The sequence below is a fragment of the Neophocaena asiaeorientalis genome, unplaced genomic scaffold (assembly GCF_003031525.2).
Source record: "Neophocaena asiaeorientalis asiaeorientalis breed wild unplaced genomic scaffold, Neophocaena_asiaeorientalis_V1.1 scaffold46, whole genome shotgun sequence".
Taxonomy (NCBI): domain Eukaryota; kingdom Metazoa; phylum Chordata; class Mammalia; order Artiodactyla; family Phocoenidae; genus Neophocaena; species Neophocaena asiaeorientalis.
The window spans coordinates 9441705-9460167 of record NW_020175393.1 but is presented as its reverse complement, the minus strand read 5'-3'; the positions used below and the strand labels follow the sequence as shown (position 1 = coordinate 9460167).

Below are 18463 nucleotides of genomic sequence, written 5' to 3'. Positions count from 1 at the left end.
ACGCAGTGCATTACCTGGGTGCATTTCCCCCACTGCAAGGAGGTTTCCTTTACTCCCTGAATTTAAAAAAAAATTTACTTATTTATTATTTTTGGCTGCATTGGGTCTTCGTTGCTGTGTAGAGGCTTTCTTTAGTTGTGGCAAGCGGGGGCTACTCTTCGTAGCGGTGCACGAGCTTCTCATTGCGGTAGCTTCTCTTGTTGCGGAGCACAGGCTCTAGGCATGCAGGCTTCAGTAGTTCTGGCTCGTGGACTCCAGAGCGCAGGCTCAGTAGTTGTGGCGCACGGCCTTAGTTGCTCTGCGGCATGTGGGATCTTCCCAGACCAGGGCTCAAACCCGTGTCCCCTGCATTGGCAGGAGGATTCTTAACCACTGCGCCACCAGGGAAGTCCTGGACTGCTTATTTCAGTTGGCACATGACATTGTTACCACACCAGGCACCATACTGCAGTACTTATATAATAAATTCTGTGATACATGTATATCATAATAATTTACTTCTGTGACTTTTCAGTAGGCTGTGAGCCCCTTGACGACAGGGGTCTGTATACTAAGCACTTGGCACTGTGCAGAGCACATGGCAGGCTCTCAACCAATGCTTGCATTGAGTTGAATTCAGTCTTTTCTCCTTGAGTTTATAATAATAGTTTCAGTCAGGCAGGCATTTAGTTAACATTTTCTTTTTTCTTTTTCCAGCCCCATCCCAGTAATACTAATATAAAACTTTAACATACTATTGTACATTAATTTATAATTGTAACAGTGTACATTCCTTGAGGGTAGTCAAAAATTTTTTTAAATAAATTTATTTGTTTATTTATTTTTGGAGGTGTTGGGTCTCCGTTGCTGCGCTTGGGCTTTCTCTAGTTGCAGCAAGAGGGGGCTACTCTTTGTTGCGGTGCGCAGGCTTCTCTTGTTGCAGAGCACGGGCTCTAGGCACATGGGCTTCAGTAGTTGTGGCTCGTGGGCTCTAGAGTGCAGGCTCAGTAGTTGTGGCACACGGGCCTAGTTGCTCCACGGCACGTGGGATCTTCCCGGACCCGTGTCCCCTGAGTTGGCAGGCAGATTCTTAACCACTGCGCCACCAGGGAAGTCCCTAGTTAACATTTTCTGAGCACTAGGTCTCTGCAGGTGCTGGTCTGGGCACATAGGGATACTAGATGTGTAGGACTCATGGCCTAAGAGTATGTGGATGAACAAGGGACTGTGGGAGCGTAGAATAAGGATCGGTTCATTTTGATGGCAACGATGGGAGGGGTGGGCCCACTGAGAAGCCTTTGAAGGATGAATTGGGCTCCAATAAATGAGGGGGGGGGAGGGTGTTTCCTGTTGAGATGCAGTGTTGAAAATCATGGGTGAAAGATGTCTAATGGGTTATAAATGAGCTCAGGGGTGTTTGGAGCCTGTCTCTACACCTAGAGGTTGACATCTGGCCTTGCCACCCCCTGCCGACGTGACCTCTTGGCTTCTGAGGTCCCACTGATGAAGGCTGTGGATGGGCCTGGATGGGAAGTGTCTTCCCCTGCCTGTGGGCTTACTCGATTTTCCTTCTTTTGCCTCCTTGCCTTCTGTATGCACATCTGTGGCAGACTCAGAATGGCTGCCCACAGGGGCAGGGGCCTCTGTGCCCCATCAAGGGGAGGCAGCCTGGGTTACTAGTCAGCGGGCTCAGGTTCCCACCCCAGCCCTGTTACTCCTTTTCACAGGCTCGGTTTACCTCTCTGTATATAAGAGAGTTATGCTCAGTGATGTGTGAGGTCCCTCCTGACAGCCCCTGATTCCTAGCCTTGTCCTGTCCATACTACAGACTTGTGCTCAGGAGATGAAAGAATGCGAGGGAAGAAAAAAGATGACACTGAGACAACTCCCCACTTCCCAAACACATACATATTTTTTTTGTTGTTGTTTGTTTTTTTTTTGCGGTACGTGGGCCTCTCACTATCGTGGCCTCTCCCGTTGCGGAGCACAGGCTCCAGACGCGCAGGCTCAGCGGCCGTGGCTCACGGGCCCAGCCGCTCCGTGGCATGTGGGATCTTCCCGGACCGGGGTACGAACCCGTGTCCCCTGCATCGGCAGGCAGACTCTTAACCACTGCATCACAGGGAAGCCCTCCCAAACACATACATATTACTGTCCCTAATTCTGAGGAAATTTGGTCCTTACTGAGCCTGGGAGGACACCCAAGGTTTGTCTTAATCTCATAAAGATGTCTTCATCTTGTCCTTGGCTGGTCGGAATGGTGGAGCAGAAAGCCAGAGTCCCCCAGGTAGGATGTTGGGAGTGGAACTGGGGCCAAGGACATCTGAGAAAGGGAACCTGGTGATTTAGGAGGGAGTCCAGAAACTGATGCAGGCTACAGAGAGAAAGGTGAGTTCTTCCTTCATTCAGTGTTCGGTTAAAAACCCCAAATGGAGCACTGCCATTCAGCTCTAGTGCTAAGCACCCGTAGTTAGCGCAGATCCCACAAGTTCAAGAGCACAATCCCCAACAAGACTGCTCTTAGTTCAGGTGCCAGCTGCAAGTTCAGAGGGGTCCCAGGCCACAGGCACTTCTGATTCACTGGGTACAGTTTGGGGGATCCCACAACCCCCTTCAGTTTCAGTAATTCACTAGAACAACTCACAGGACACACAGCTCAGGAAAGTGCTATTCTTAGGATTACAGTTTTATAGAGAAGATACAAATCAGCAGGACCAGCCAAATGAAGAGGCACATAGGGCAAGGTCTGAGAAGGTCCGGCATGCAGGGCTTCTGTGTTATCTCCTCGTGGAACCATGGCACATCACCCTCCTGACACACTGATGAGTTCACCAACCAGGAAGCTCCATTGAGCTTTGTGTCCAGAGTTGTTATAGGGGTTTCATTATGTCGGCATGGGTGATTAAATCATTGGCTGGAGGCTGAACTCAATCTCCAGGCCCCCTTCCTGGACCTCCCTCCCCATGGCTCAAAGCCCCAACCCTCTTCCCATAACTGGCCAGCCCCAGTCCTGAAACCATTTAGGGGCCACCATGAGTCACCTCCTTGGCATAAATTATCAAGGCCCACCATGAATATCACTTCTAATACTTGGGAAATTCCAAGGATTTAGTCTCCCCATAAGGAACCAGGGACAAAGGCCAGTCAAATTCTCTGTTATGTACAACACTTAGTTTGGTCAGTTTCCTCCAGACCGGCTTCTCAAGCTCACCCCTTCCAACTTTTCATCTTGACAAATTTTTTTAAGTTATTTTTTATTTTTCATTTATATTGGAGTATAGTTGATTTACAATGTTGTGTCAGTTTCAGGTGTACAGTGAAGTGATTCAGTTATACATATACATAGATCCATTCTTTTTCAGGTTCTTTTCCCATATAGGTTATTACAGAATATTGACTATAGTTCCCTGCGCTATACAGTAGGTCCTGTTGATTATTTTATATATAGTAGTGTGTATATGTTAATCCCAAACTCCTAATTTATCCCCCCCCCCACCCTTTGGTAACCATACGTTTGTTTTTGAAGTACCTTGAGAAATTCCAAACCATTTAGATTCACCAGCTCTTAGCAATTCTGCCACATTTGCTTGATCGCTCTCTTTCTCTCTCTCATGACATTTCACCCATAAATACTTCAGCATGTATCTCCTATGAACAAGGTCATTCTCCCACATAACCAAAGCACAGTTACTGCACCTAATTTAACATTGATGTAACACTGTCATCTAATATACAGAGTATATGCAAAATTTCCCAAGGGTAAAATGTCCTTTGTAACTGATTTTCCCCTCATTTTGCTCCAATACAGGATCACAGTTTGCATTTTTCACATCTCCTTTAGTCTGACATAGTTCCTCAATCTTGTCTTTTTCTTTCTGTTTTTGTCTTTTATGGTATCAACATCTATAAAGCATCCAGGCCAGTCATTTTGCAGAACGTCTCTAACTTTGGTTTGTCTGCTCATTTCCTCCAGTTTAGATTCCGAGTGAACACTTTCGGCAGGAACAGTACAGAGGAGATGCAGTGTCCCTGCACCTGTAGTGTCCCTGCAGTGCATCACTTCAGGAGGCAGATGTTGCCAGTTTGTCCGATTAGTCGTAATTAAGCTTTGCTTACTTGATTAAGGCGGCCTGTGCCAGATCAGGCTAGCTTTCGATAAACTTAGAAACCTGGGTTTTATTGGCATTGGCTTCCCAAGCAGCTGGAGGGAATGTAGCACTCCTGGCCCGCCTTCATCTTCTCTTCTCCCCTCTGGGAAAGTCTGGAATAGTCCTGACGGCAGGAAATGGGGAGAGAGTGGCGAGGCTCTGCAGTGGTGTCCTTTGTTCCAGGTCTCCTGAGACCACTGGAGACATTTCCTCCATTATTTTCTGTCTGGTGCTCTGGAGCCTGGGATGGAGGTTATCTCCCCCGCCCTCCCCCCACCACGTGGCTATGCAGTAGTCTCAGCGCAGGCATGAACGCAGGTGTGTGCGCGGTGCCCGGGCGAGTGTGCAAACTCAGGTCTTTTTGCCTGCATCGGCGTTTCGGCAGGCACGTTCCATTCTGTGCAAACCTTCCCGTGTTCTAAAGCATTCCATGTTGGAGGCTCTGGGGCGGGTTAAGTGGTGTATGTGTGGGTGAAGCGTTTCCGCGCGGAGCATGTTTTCCAGTGCTCCCCGCTCTCTGGGCCGCTTGGTACGGTCTACACCCCCCTTCACTTCCTCCGACGGTGGTTGCACCCATCCCTCCCGGAAGCGCTCTGGCTCCACGTCAGCCATGGAGCCGTCCGGCAGTCAGAGCGGGACTGGCGCGGCTCCTGCACCCGCGGACTCAGCCTCGGCTTCGGTGACCCTGGCGCAGCTCCTGCAGCTGGTCCAGCAGGGCCGGGGGCTCCCCGGCCTGGAGAGGCGCCACGTCGTGGCGACCCTCGGCGAACCCACGGCGTCCCGGCTCCCGCGGAGGCCCAAGCCCTGGGAGGCCTCGGGCTCCGCCGACGACCCCGTGCCGCCCTTCCAGACCCGGGGCCACAGGCCCGACGACTCTCCCTATGGGCAGAGGACCCTCCTGGAAGAACCTGGCTCCGGGGAGACTGCGACAGCGCCTTCCTAGATGGCACATAGTGGGTTCCTGAGGCTCGAGGTCCTTTGCAGCTGTGAATGAAAAATGTTGCTGCCCTATCTGCAAAGGACGCTGCAGCCATCTAGCCATTGGCAATGCTGCGGCTCCGTCGGCGAGCCCTAGGGAACCGAGGATGGAGGTAGATGGGCCGCCGGCTGCCAAGCCCTCAGCCACTGCAGACACAACCAAGGGCGCACCCTGAGGGGGCTCAAGATGGGAAAGAACAGGATACTGGCCTTGGATAGCTAAGGCGCATATCAAAGGCAAGGTGTCAGTGAGCCCAGACTCTTGCATCTACCTATTCACAGAAAAAAGCTCAATTCATTAACGTGAGATGTCGGGTTTTCTTTAATTAACAGTAATCTTTTGATGTTCTGACTACCTGATTTTGTCGCAGAACTCCTATCTATCCTTCAGAGAAGTCCCTCAGAGCTATCTGAGAGGCTGCCTCCTGGGCTTGCGTCCTCAGAAAGTCTGCCAAATAAAATAATTCTCAACTTTGAGGTTTTGCTTTTTTTTTTTTTCAGTCTACAGTTTTGGTGACCATGGAGAGAACCAGAGCAGACTTCTCCTCTTCGCCTGAACTCTACGAGGAACCGGACCCTTGGTACTGGCAGAGGCTTCTTGTGCCCATCCGCCTCCTTGGAGAGTTCATACGAACTTGGGTGAGTCTCTCCTGGTTCTTGGATCTCCTGATTATTGGTTGATTATCCTGAGTTTTATTTGGCAGTGTCTAGCAGATGCCTGGCTCCCCAGTTGAAAGACATTGGGGAGTGACCTCCCTAGTTGAAAGATACTAGGGGAGCACAGTTGTGAAAGACACTGGAAGAAAATGCCCACCAGCTGAAAGATACTAGGGGAACCTGGTTGGAAGACACTTGGATTTGCTCAGTTGAAAAGATATTTGGGGACTTCCCTGGTGGTCCGGTGGTTAAGCCTCTGCGTTTCCGCTGCAGGGGGCACGGGTTCCATCCCTGGTCAGGGAACTAAGATGCCACACCGCGCGGCCAAATAAAAAAAAAAAGTACTGAGCAGTCTGGGCTGAATGTTTAGATAAGAGGGTGACCCGATGTTTTCCTCAAATTGGCTACCTTAATAAGAATTTGTCAGGATAAGAGTGCAATAGTAAATTTTATCCCCAACGAATTCAGCTTTAAAACGGGAAATAGATTCTCTCAAACGAAAACGAAGGGCATCAGAAAACCAACCTCCGATTAACACTCCATCCAGATTCATGAATGTACTGAGCTCATACTTGCAAGTACCTACTTAATTGGGAGTCAGAGGAAATCTCACCCTGAAAATGACTCAGATTGGGCTCATTTATTGAATACGCAGTTAAGTTACAAAAAGCCGGCTTGATAAAAACATCTTTTCAAAATTCTGACCTTAAAAAAACAAAAACAAATAAAAGCCCTTCCGGGGGAAGTTTAATTTCTCTTTCTGTGTCTTTGAGATGTAAATGTTCTACTTGATCTTCTTCCAGCCTTTTGCGTGTATGGCTTTTGAGAACTTGGTCTCTGCCATCCAAAAGGTGCACATATGGTGTACATTTGGCAGCCAATCAAATAGACTGGGATTCTGAGCAGTCTTTTGTCTAGCTGTACCAACTCTCGGGGATTTTTTGCCATTTTAACCTTCATTTGCGTCAGCCTGTACAACAAAGGCCTTTACTTTCTTAGACTATTTTTGGGAATAAACTTTCTGGATCTTGTTTAGGCAGCAGCCTTCACACTCTCTTGCGGGGAATGCCTCTTGCATCTTATTGGTTTGAGTCAGTATTAAGATACATCTTATTAATGGCCAGATGATGGAGCCTTTAAATTGGGAAAACTCTGAATTGGTAAAGTTTTAGGGAGCTCTCATTATAACTAGCTGTTTTATTAGTACCTACGAGGAAAAAAAAGTGGGAAAAATATGTGTAATGGTTAACCTAAAAACTCCCTTAGTTTAAAACAACCCCCCACCCCCCAAAAAATGGTTTGGGAAGCCTTATTGTGGTCTCTCCTTCCCCTCAGTGGGTCTTATGGATAACAATAAAAACAGAATAATTAATTTTAATTAGGTTGATTAACAGGAAAACAAGAAAAAAGTGAAGGGAAAGTCTAGGGACTTTTTCCCAACAAGTTGGAAATTTTAAGGTGGTTACTTAAAAATGGAATAAATAAAACAGATGTTAATGGGATTAAATTAAAGGTTTGATACAAAACTACCTAAAGTTGGATGGGCCAAAGGGACGCACTGTTGGTTCCCAACATTAAAGGGCCCCAAACAAGTCTGCTCTATTTACCCCAGTTTAAAAATATATATTTAAAGGGCTGGAAAAAATTACACTGAGATACTTGACCAACAATTACTTGGGGCAACAGGCCAATTAATCAACTTGAAAGATTGACAAAAGCGCCTGAATTCCTTGGTGCCCACTGGACCACCAGGGGAGTCCCTGTCTTGCAAATCTTGACAACAGAAATGTAAATACAGCCCACAGAAACCTGAGACTGAGCCTAATTAACTCAATCAGAAAGAACCTGAAACTAAGGAAGAAAAAAAGGAAAAAGTGGCCTTTTTAAACTCAAACAGCTGGAAAGTCTCCCTCAGCCAAAATCTAATCCATAGCCTCAAAGTTTTATCAAGGACAAATACAAATCTTAAGTCTTTTTCATAAATAGTAAAGGCTTAGTCATCTGAGCAAGCAAATTTAATTCATTCCAAGTGTTATTTATAAACTAGTAAGTTTATATTGTAATAACTGATTCATAACTTAAGTTTTTTTTTTTGGCTGTCCCACACAGCATGTGGGATCTTAATTCTCCAACCAGGTATCAAACCCGCGTCCCTTGCAGTGGAAGCTTGGAGTCTTAAACCACTGGACTGTCAGGGAACTCACAATAACTAAGTTTTTTTTTTAACAAATACTATTTTATTCTTTACAAAATACATAGTGATCTTAAGGGTACAGGTCACAAATTACAAACGGGAAAAGCACAGGGAAAACGTTGAGACAAATGCGTTAAATGACAACAAGGTTGTGTTCACCTAGAGGGGTGGGATAGGGAGAGTGGGAGGGAGATGCAAGAGGGAGGAGATATGGGGATGTATGTGTATGTATAGCTGATTCACTTTGTTATACAGCAGAAACTAACACACCATTGTAAAGCAATTATACTCCAATAAAGATGTTTAAAAAAATGACAACAAGGCACCCATTAATACGGAATCCATTTAGAATAAAACAGTTCTTTGTTAGACAAGGCCAAGAGGAGGTACCTTGTTGCGTAGAAAATGCCAGTTACCTAGAAATATACTTCTATCAGAAAGTAGAAAAGTGTTAGTAGTGTACCTATATTAAATCATAGCATATACAGGTCCAGCGTTCCACAGTACAACCATTGGTTTTAGGCAGGAATCTGCGAGAAACTTGACTGCCTATCTTGCTGGAAGAGGAAAGCCCCAGGACTGATTAACTTCCCTACCTTCCATAAAGCTTTGTTCAGGTGACTTTGGAATGTGGTGTCAAACACCCTATTCATTTCTGCCGCAAGTTCCCGCAGAACAGACACTGGACTCATCCCTGGCATTCAGAATCCGCACAAAGAATTTATTCCACAGTTCACCGCCTTTTAGCTCAGAAATATTTTGGCTAAGCTTCCAGAGGGGACCCATCCCAGAAGACCTGCAGGTGTTCCTTGAACAATAGTAAATGTGCTAAATCTGCTATACCAAACAGATAGGGAGAAGAACAGTTAGCCAGGATCTTTTGCCCTTCCAGGATCTGTACAGTCTGAAAGCCGCTGAGGTTAAAAACGCCTAGCTGTGCCCTAAGGTCAACACTGTAGGAAAAGTCCACCATCTTCAAAGCGCGATTGTTCTTATTACAATCATAGGGATCGTGGATTCTGTTTCTAAGAATCAGACTCCTTGGACTCAAGTCACCGTGGACTATTTCTGCTTTGTGTAGTTTCTCCACCATTGTCAAGAGGTTATAAATAATCAACACTGTCATTTCATGGGTAATAAATTCACTGTATTGAAGAAGATCCTGAAGGGTGAAGCAGTTTATATATTGGTGCCAAACGATACAGCCATCTTGGTATTGATACCAGTGACACAAATTATCACACTCCTTATTTAAACGTTCCTTTAACTTGAAGTTGATATAGAAGTCCCATGGGACAGGTTGAGAAGATACCTTTATTATGGTTAACTCTGCAGAGTTTCTTGGCGTCACCCAGAATAATTTATGGTCTTCACATAACAGGTATTCTTGTTAATGCAGTAATCCTCATTATCTAATTCAATTTCCTTCTCTATTTCCAAATTAGGCATTGGTCTATCTTCTACGAAAAACTCTGCAGAGGTACTCAGCTCTGGTTGGGATTTTAGCAGTTGTCTGTGGTACTGTGAACACCAGGGTGACTGAGTAGGGCTGTCTGTAGTCTCACTAGTGAGCTCCAGTTTCTCAGGAATTTGAAGACATTTGATGGAGGAGGTGCTTGTAACTGAGGCAGAAGATCCGGAGAACCCAGAGGAGTGTGTGGCTTCACAGCTGTCTTCAATAATTGGGCCCCAAACTGCTGAACTCCACACTCCAGAGGCCCTCCTTTCCACATGCTGCCTCTCCCCTTCTGCGCCAGTTCCTCCCAATAACTAAGTTTTAAAGTGAAGCTATGAGATCTCTAGTTTTGTCTGTTTATGTGTCTGTGTGTACATTATTATGAGATATTATTATGAGAAGTATGTACCTCTAGAAATATCAAAATTAAAATTTAAAAAGAGCTCTGTATAATTGACTTAAAAGTAAGGTGTTACAAACTAAATATTTCTAAATATAAAAGAAAGTGGTCGGAATGAATTTCAGGTTTATGTGATCTAAGAAATATTCAATATTAAATTAACATTTCGTGTTTAAAAATATGTTTTTATTGATGTATAGTTGATTTACAATGTATAGTGTCAGGTGTACAGCAAAGTGGTTCAGTTTTATATATATACTTTTTTTCTTTTTCAGATTCTTTTCCTATAAAGGAAAAGAAAATATTGAGTATAGTTCTCTGTGCCATACAGTAGGTCCTTGTTGGTTAACTGTTTTATATATAGTATAACATCTGGTATTAAAGCTAGCTTAAGCTCACTGACTTAATTAATATAGACATGTCTTACTGTATTGTACCTAGGTTTACTAAAGGTTAATACATTCATGTCTTTTTTTTTGGCTGTGTTGGGTCTTCGTTGCTGTGTGCGGGCCTTCTCTAGTTGTGGTGAGCGGGGGCTACTCTTCTTGGTGGTGCGCAGGCTTCTCATTGTGGTGGCTTCTCTTGTTGTGGAGCACGGGCTCTAGGCGCACGGTGTTTGGTAGTTGTGGCTCGTGGGCTCTAGAGCACAGGCTTAGTAGTTGTGGCTCATGGGCTCTAGAGTGCAGGCTCAGTAGTTGTGGCGCACGGGCTTAGTTGCTCCACGGCATGTGGGATCTTCCCGGACCAGGACTTGAACCCGTGTCCTCTGCATTGGCAGGTGGATTCTTAACCACTGTGCCACCAGGGAAGCCCTGCATTCATGTTATTTCTGTTACAGACTTTGTCAACAGCAACAACAGCAACAAATTAACGTGTAGGATAATATTTTCATAAGTTATAAAATGAACATAAATGAGATAGGAGTTTTCAGGTGAACTCTTTTAGAAATAATTATATCTTGGGTGTGTCTGTCTAAAATAGTTTCTCTAGATTTTTGGTAACTTGAGTTTTGCTAAGTTAAGTTAAATGATGGGAATTTATTGAATGTCCAGGTCGTTTCAAATGAGATAAAATGCTGAAACATTAATTGCTAAACAGGTCTAAAGTTAATCACTTTATTCTTCTTAGGAAAGGAAAAACTAAAGATGTCTGGGTTTATTACAAACATACCTTGTACCACATTGAGGAAAGAAATTATTTTATATGTTTCTAGAGGTTATGGGATACTCCAATCAGGGAATGCTGGTATGACAAACAGCTTATAATTACTTGCTGCTTGTTGGTTTGTGCTAGAGATTAAGTTTTTTTATGTTTCTTTTTTTGCGGTACGCGGGACTCTCACTGTCGTGGCCTCTCCCGTTGCGGAGCACAGGCTCCGGACGCTCAGGCTCAGCGGCCATGGCTTACGGGCCCAGCCACTCCGTGGCATGTGGGATCTTCCTGGACCGGGGCACGAACCCGTGTCCCCTGCATTGGCAGGCGGACTCTCAACCACTGCGCCACCAGGGAAGCCCAGAGATTAAGGTTTTTAACAGTTAAAATTGTAGTATGTAATTAGAACTACTAAAGATAATAAGGGAAATATTTCAGTATGCAAGGAAAGTAGAATGTGTGCTTTCAGCAAAAGAAGGTATGAGGAATGGAAGTACAGTTTGTTAAGGGGAAAGAATGATTTTGTCCTAGAGCTGGTTATTTCTGTATTAAAAAAAATAAGGGACAAATTAATATGAATACAGAAACTTGTAGAAGATTTGTAAAAAGAGAGCCCTGAAAAAGGAGTTTTATACATGGTCAGGCTTATATTAGATTCAATTTAATTTTGTAAATGGATTTTGTTATTAAAAGTAGACTGGTGCAAGACTGGATTTGGTTCTCTCTTTTAAGAGAATAAAGTTTTCTTGAAATACTGCTTTTGGTAGCAGATTTTGTGAGCTTTTTTGCCTTTAAGTGATCTTTTTTTTTTTTGTCACTTTGGTTAAGTGAGTATTGTTTCACAGTGACCTGTGATCCTATTTGACCAAGTGTTAATATTTCTGACAAATATCCCAAATATCAAATTCTAACAAAAGTTCTTTTGACCTCTGGTTAACTCTGGGATGCGTCAAAGGAACCCTAAGACATCTCAGAGAGGATTATTAAACTAATTAGGCCTATTGGGTATGTTAAATTACCTGAGAAACATTGTCAAATGATTGGAGATGAGCCTTAGTTATATGGTATGGATAAATGTTATAGATATTCCAAAATTTATGTGAAATTCCTAAAATTCTGATATGCTCTGGTATAGTGTTATCAGTCATAATTCTAGTTATTATCTTAAAATGTCACATGTCATAGAAATATCCAAGTTTCTTGCCAGTTGCCTTGTAATCAGATCTTTAACCATGCCATTTAAGTCTTGTCATTTATAGACAATCATTGTTTTACTCTGAAGCTTTTATAAAATGAAAATATTCAAGAAAATTCATAAAAAGGATTTCTGACAAATATAAGTTTCTGATTAACTTTTGGATCATACCACTGAACTAGGTAACAAATTGCAAAACTCTAATGGAAAACCTGAACACTTCAGATCATCAGAAATTAATTACATGGGACTGAATGAACTGATAAACATGATTTATAATTTTATGACTTTTTCTGTAATATCCTGGCTTTTAATCTTTGTTTTCTAGAAAAACCTTTCCTCTTATGCTATGACCTACAAAAAGTTGATAAAGTATACCTTTACAAACAAAGATGAAACATTTATCTTCTTCACTCTACCTAGTCCATACAGAATTTGGCTTCTCCAGCTGGGTCTCCTGTGGAGTTGATGGTTTATTACAACCAAATTACAACTAGTTATACTAATCATTGTTTTAATTTGTTCTCTTTGTTTCCAGATTGTTTATGCTTTGTGTTTCTCTCTGCTGTACTATGACCTTGTTAATGTTACTAGCTTTATTACTTATCCCATCTAGTTCATAAGATTGTCTCTTGCATTACCCAATGTGTAACCAGGTCTCCAACAAAATTAATGATGGCTAAACATCTTGAGGAAATAGATCAATAATTGTAACAGTGTGATTCTAGATATGAGAAGAAGCAACAAGGGAAAACATTTCCTGGATCATAATAGACTAGTAAGACAGGTGATCCAGAGGATTTTACATTATCAACAGGGCCTAATCCAAAAAAAGTTAACACATTGAGTAGGCTATTAACAGAATCTTTGCCTGATCTAGGAATGAGCCTTCCTAGCACCATGGGACAAAATTGGTCATGAAATGTCTCCCAAATGTTGGTCGAATTTTATTATTAAGGGGAAGCACTGTGGGTGAAAAATGTTGCCTGCCATATCAACAAAGGATGCTGCAGCCATCACGCCATCAGCCACTACAAACGCCCCTGACGGTGAGCCCTGAGGGGACTCGAGGAGAGACAAATGCGCTGCCACTGCCAAGCCCTCAGCCACTGCAGCCACCCAAAGGGCGCACCCTGAGGGGACTCAGGAAGGGAAGGAACAGGATACTGGCCCTGGACAGCTAAGGTACATAGCAAAGAAATGATTTCAATAAGCTCAGACTCTTACATCTTCTCATACATAGAAAAGTGTTAAATTCGTTGACTTGAGATGTTTGGTTTTCTTTAGTTAACAGTCATCTTTTGATGTTCTGACTACCTGGTTTTTTCTGCAGAGCTCCTGTATATCCTGTAAAGGCTGACTCCCTTACCTCTTTGGAGCGGCCTCTCAGAACTATCTTGAGAAGCTGCCTCCCAGGCTTGAGTGCTCAGAAAGTCCACCAAATAAAACATAATTCTCAACTTTTAGGTTGTGCATCTTTCAGTCGATATAACTCTGAGATCTGGAGGGTGTGACTGTGTCCTGCATAGACTAGGACCCTGGATACTGGCCACTGCTGTTTCTCTTTTGTGCATTCACCACCACCTATCAGCTGGACTTAAGCCTCCTGGGAGCATCACTGTGGTAGTGGTTGTTGTTTTTAATTAATTTATTTATTATTTTTGGCTGCATTGGGTCTTCATTGCTGCGCGTGGGCTTTCTCTAGTTACGGTGAGCGGGGGCTACTCTTTGTTGCCTTGCGCGGGCTTCGCATTGCAGTGGCTTCTCGTTGTAGAGCACGGGCTGTAGGCACGAGGGCTTCAGTAGGTGTGGCACGTGGGCTCAGTAGTTGTGGCTTGCGGTCTCTAGAGCACAGGCTCAGTAGTCGTGGTGCACGGGCTTAGTTGCTCCACGGTATGTGGGATCTTCCCAGGCAAGGGCTCGAACCTGTTTCCCCTGTATTGGCAGGTGGATTCTTAACCACTGCGCCATCAGGGAAGCCCCACTGTGGTTGTTTTGTATTTGTATCTCTAGACAGTGAGCCTCAATTAAAAAAAAAAAAAAAATGTAATCCTGTTTCAGTCCTTATGTGTAATTGAAACAAATCTCATACTTCACTACTTGCAGTGCATAGATGTGTTTTTATTTTTAAAATGCTACTTGGGACACACTAAACGGTTCTGACCAACTGGGAACAATTTCTTAGGAGTGTAGAAGTTAGTGTTTATCTCCCGATTCAGCTTATTCTGGTGGTTGTGGAAGTGAATTTGGGATCCAAGTGGCATTTTTATTTCAGACAGCCATTCTCCAGATAGGCAGTGAAAAAAAAGGCTTGATGAAAGAACTTGGCCCCAGAATGACAACGAATGAAATCTCAAAGCATAAAAAAGAGCCAGTCAACAACAACCCCTAGAACCTTAGGCTCTAAGAACCAGCTGGGTCAGGCAAGGGGCTAGAGGCTCTAGAGCCAAGGAAAAGCTTTAACTACCTTGTAAAGTCAGTCTCTTTAAATCAGCCGCATGACTCACTGCACCTACTATTGTTTCCTGAAACTAGGTCTTCTGTTCTCCCTACACCTAGAACATATCAGGTATTTATGTTGACTGTCGTGATCCCACATTAGCACACACTAATAGGACTAATTTTCCCCAGAAAAAAGGATAGTCCCATAACTTGTTCAGGGAATGGTATCTAACATGGTACACAATACAGAAGCGCATAATTTTTAAAACTTCCTTTACATAGATTTCTAAGTTAAAAACTGTTGTTTTGCTTAATACTCTTAACCATGGGAGGCAGACAGGCTAGACTATATTAGCCCCATTTTATAGGCAAGAGTGGAAACATTTCCATATTTAGTATACGACAGATCTGGGATATAAACCCTGGGCCTTCCACACTCAACTGCTCTTTTCCCATGACTTTTTGATACATCATTTTAAAGTAATCTGACTTCACAATGCTTTACAGTATAAGAGTAACATCTATAACATCTCATCCTGGCAGGTTCACTCTTGAGCCAGTTAACTGTGAAATAAAATTCATATTTTATGGAAAGAGAAGAAAAATTTAAACAAAAAATCTTCTCTGCCTTTTGGCCTCCTCTCTCCCACCACTGTGCATTGTGTATCTTGCATTATGCATTGACCAAACCTTTACCATCGGCGGAAATTTCTACTCAACCGTAAAGAGCAACATTCTCCTAAGACAGTTCCTTAAAGGTAACATTCCTTCTTGATAAGGGGTCACATGGTGCTCAGATGTGGATTATGTAAATTGTCAATAATATGTCATTTGATGTACAGCCCTCCTCTGTCTCAAAAAGCATATATAACTGTATCTTGACTTCTAATGGCTGGAACAATTCTCAGGGCTTTGTGTGATGCTCTTCCTGGGTTATAATCCTCAAATTTGGCTCGAATAAAATTTTCCATTTCTTTTTTAGATCGACTGATTAAAATTTTTCATCGACATATGCTTGGTGTAGTCAGCAGGATATCAGAGACTCCTGCCAGAGGCCACCGGGAGTCTATGCAGAAACAGTGCTTGGTGCCAGCATGGGCCCATTGAGCCCCACCTGCTTCTCAGCACTCCCCAGGTGTTTTTGGTGGGTTCTCCTGATACTTGGATCTCATTGTTTGGGTGTTGATCCTAAAAATTTTATTTGAGCTGGTTTTCACTTAAGACTTAAGAGTCTTAAGGGGCACTGGTGCATTTCCTAGGGCATCTGGGCAAGAGGCCCAGGGAAACATGTGGCTGGGGTTTTGTTAAATTTGAATTAAAAAAAAAAAAGGTTGAACAAAACTTTTGCTAGTGAAATCAGAGACTGAATTATTCAGCGCCAAAGAATAAAGGGACATTTTGCTCCTTCCAGCCACAAGCCATCCTCAGATGACTGAGGATCTTTGGGAAGTGTCTGAGGATCAATTTTCATGATGTGTAGCAGTCCCATAGGGAAACCCCATTACAGTCATTAAGTAAGTACTGCTCATCCAGGCGGCGTGACAGAGGCTGATCACCTAGTGTTCCGAGCATCCAAGATGGTTTTAGGCTGTAATTGGGAGAAACTGAGCCACCTAAAAGAAGTCGAACCAGGGAATTCCCTGGTGGTCCAGTGGTTAGGACTCTCTGCTTTCACTGCCGGAGGCCCAGGTTCAATCCCTGGTCAGGGAACTAAGATCCAGCAAGCCACATGGTGCAGCCAGAAAAAAAAGGTTAGTATCTGCAGATTTTGGTAACTTGAAACTAAACCAAGGTAAATTATGAGAATTCATTCACTATCTGGGTCATTTCAAACAGGATAAAATTCTGGAACATTAATTGCTGGGGAGGTCTAAGTTCTTAGAAGAGGAAAACTAAAGCATAAGCATAAGTTCGTCAATCAGGAAATGCTGATGTGACAAACAGCATTTTTATTTTTATTTTTTGGCTGTGCCATGTGTGGCATGCAGGATCTAGTTCCCTGACCAGGGATCGAACTCGTGCCGCCTGCAGTGGAAGCTCGGAGTCCTAACCACTGGACCACCAGGGAATTCCAGAGAAAAATTAAGGTTTTAAGGTTAAGAATTATAAGGGAAACATTTCAGTATGCAAGGAAGTAGGATGTGTGTTTTCAGCAAAGAAGGTATGAGGATTGAAAATGCATTTTGTTAAAGGAAAAAAGGTTTTGTCCTAGAGCTGGTTGTTTCTGAATAGATAGAAAGTTGTGGAAAGTTTGTGGAAAAAGAACACTGAGAGTTTTGTGCATGGTCAAAATTGGCTGAGATAAGATTGAACTTAATTAAGGAAATGTTTTTTGTTTTTTTCTTTTGCGGTACGCGGGCCTCTCACTGTTGTGGCCTCTCCCGTTGCGGAGCACAGGCTCCGGACGTGCAGGCTCAGCGGCCATGGCTCACGGGCCCAGCCGCTCCGCGGCACGTGGGATCTTCCTGGACCGGGGCACGAACCTGTGTCCCCTGCATTGGCAGGCAGATTCTCAACCACTGCGCCACCAGGGAAGCCCAAGGAAATGTTTTAAAGGTAAAGTAGTATAAAACCTGAATTTGGTCCTCTAAGAGGACAAAGTTTTCTTAAAATATTGAACTGATTTTGGTAATAGATTGTGAGTTTCTTTGTGTTTAAGTGATCTGTATTTGCCATTGAGATATTTTTTTTAAGTTTTTTATTTTTTTGGCCATGATTTTGGCTCATGGGATTTTAGTTCCCCGACCAGGGATCGAACCTGGGGCCCTGGCAGTGTGCGCACCAAGTCTTAACCACTGAACCACCAGGAAATTCCCTGCTATTGAGAACTTTTATCGTCTTGCTGGTTAAGTGAATTGGTATTGTTTCACAGTGACCTGTGATTCTATTTGACCAAGTGTTTTAAAACTTTTTGATTTTTTTTTTTTTTTTTGCGGTACGCGGGCCTCTCACTGTTGTGGCCTCTCCCGTTGCGGAGCACAGGCTCCGGACGCGCAGGCTCAGCGGCCATGGCTCACGGGCCTAGCCGCTCCGAGGCATGTGGGATCCTCCCGGACCGGGGCACGAACCCGTGTCCCCAGCATCGGCAGGCGGACTCTCAACCACTGCGCCACCAGGGAAGCCCACAACTTTTTGATATTTTTGACAAACTTTCCAAAGATCAAATACTAAATGAAGGTCATTTGACCTCTAACTTTGAGGTTTTCCAGAGGGTCCCTGGAGCACCTCAAAATATTTGTTTTCTCTCCATCTCAGAGAGAGGAATATTAAACTAATTAGGCTTACTTGGTATGTTAAATGGGGAGCAGTTAAATAGATGATGATAAAACTTTAGTTTATGTCATATGTGTAAACATTATTAATATATACATTCTAGAAATTAAGTGGAACTCCCAAAATTCTGGTATGTCCTCGTAAGTGATATCAGTCATAATTTTAGTGTATGTCACAGCAGTAACCAAGTTTCTTTTCAATTGCATTGTAATCAAGTTCTTTAACCTTGACTCTTAAAGTCAAGTCTTTTGTCATTTGTAGCTAGCTATATGGTCAGTTAACCAGATATTTAGTAGAAATGAGGTTAACTTTAGAAAGAATAAGATTATGTTTCAGTGAATATTCTAGTTTTGTTAATTCAGGCATTTACTGGCTAAGACTAACTTCTCAGCTCCTTGCAAAGTTTAATTAAAAGGACACTGTTTCTGAAGGCTATCACAGTACTCTAACTTTGGATGAAGATCAGATCCACCATGACCTGCAACCAGGACATTATTCATATTGGAAAGGACATCCGATAAAGGACTCCTTGGGCTTCCCTGGTGGCGCAGTGGTTGAGAGTCCGCCTGCCGATGCAGGGGACACGGGT

At 43.4% G+C, this 18463-nt stretch overlaps 1 protein-coding gene and 1 pseudogene across 3 annotated transcripts in view; one reads left to right on the top strand and one right to left on the bottom strand.

The window, feature by feature from the left end:
* Positions 1 to 4735: 4735 nt before the first annotated feature.
* The window catches only part of PEX39 (peroxisomal biogenesis factor 39), a 16286-nt gene continuing 2558 nt past the window's right edge, over positions 4736 to 18463 (top strand). The window contains exons 1-5 of one of the 3 annotated variants that reach the window (XM_024766286.1): positions 4736 to 5218; positions 5607 to 5744; positions 13627 to 13782; positions 15145 to 15359; positions 15584 to 15745. In XM_024766286.1, coding sequence (XP_024622054.1) covers positions 4738 to 5070 — 333 coding nt within the window. In that variant the 5' untranslated portion in view covers positions 4736 to 4737 and the 3' untranslated portion in view covers positions 5071 to 5218; positions 5607 to 5744; positions 13627 to 13782; positions 15145 to 15359; positions 15584 to 15745. Of the gene's footprint in view, positions 5219 to 5606; positions 5745 to 9401; positions 9523 to 13626; positions 13783 to 15144; positions 15360 to 15583; positions 15746 to 18463 lie in introns of those variants that run through there. The other 2 variants (XM_024766287.1, XM_024766288.1) reach the window with 2 other exon arrangements.
* LOC112413888 (mitotic checkpoint serine/threonine-protein kinase BUB1 beta pseudogene) lies at positions 8176 to 10994 on the bottom strand (annotated as a pseudogene).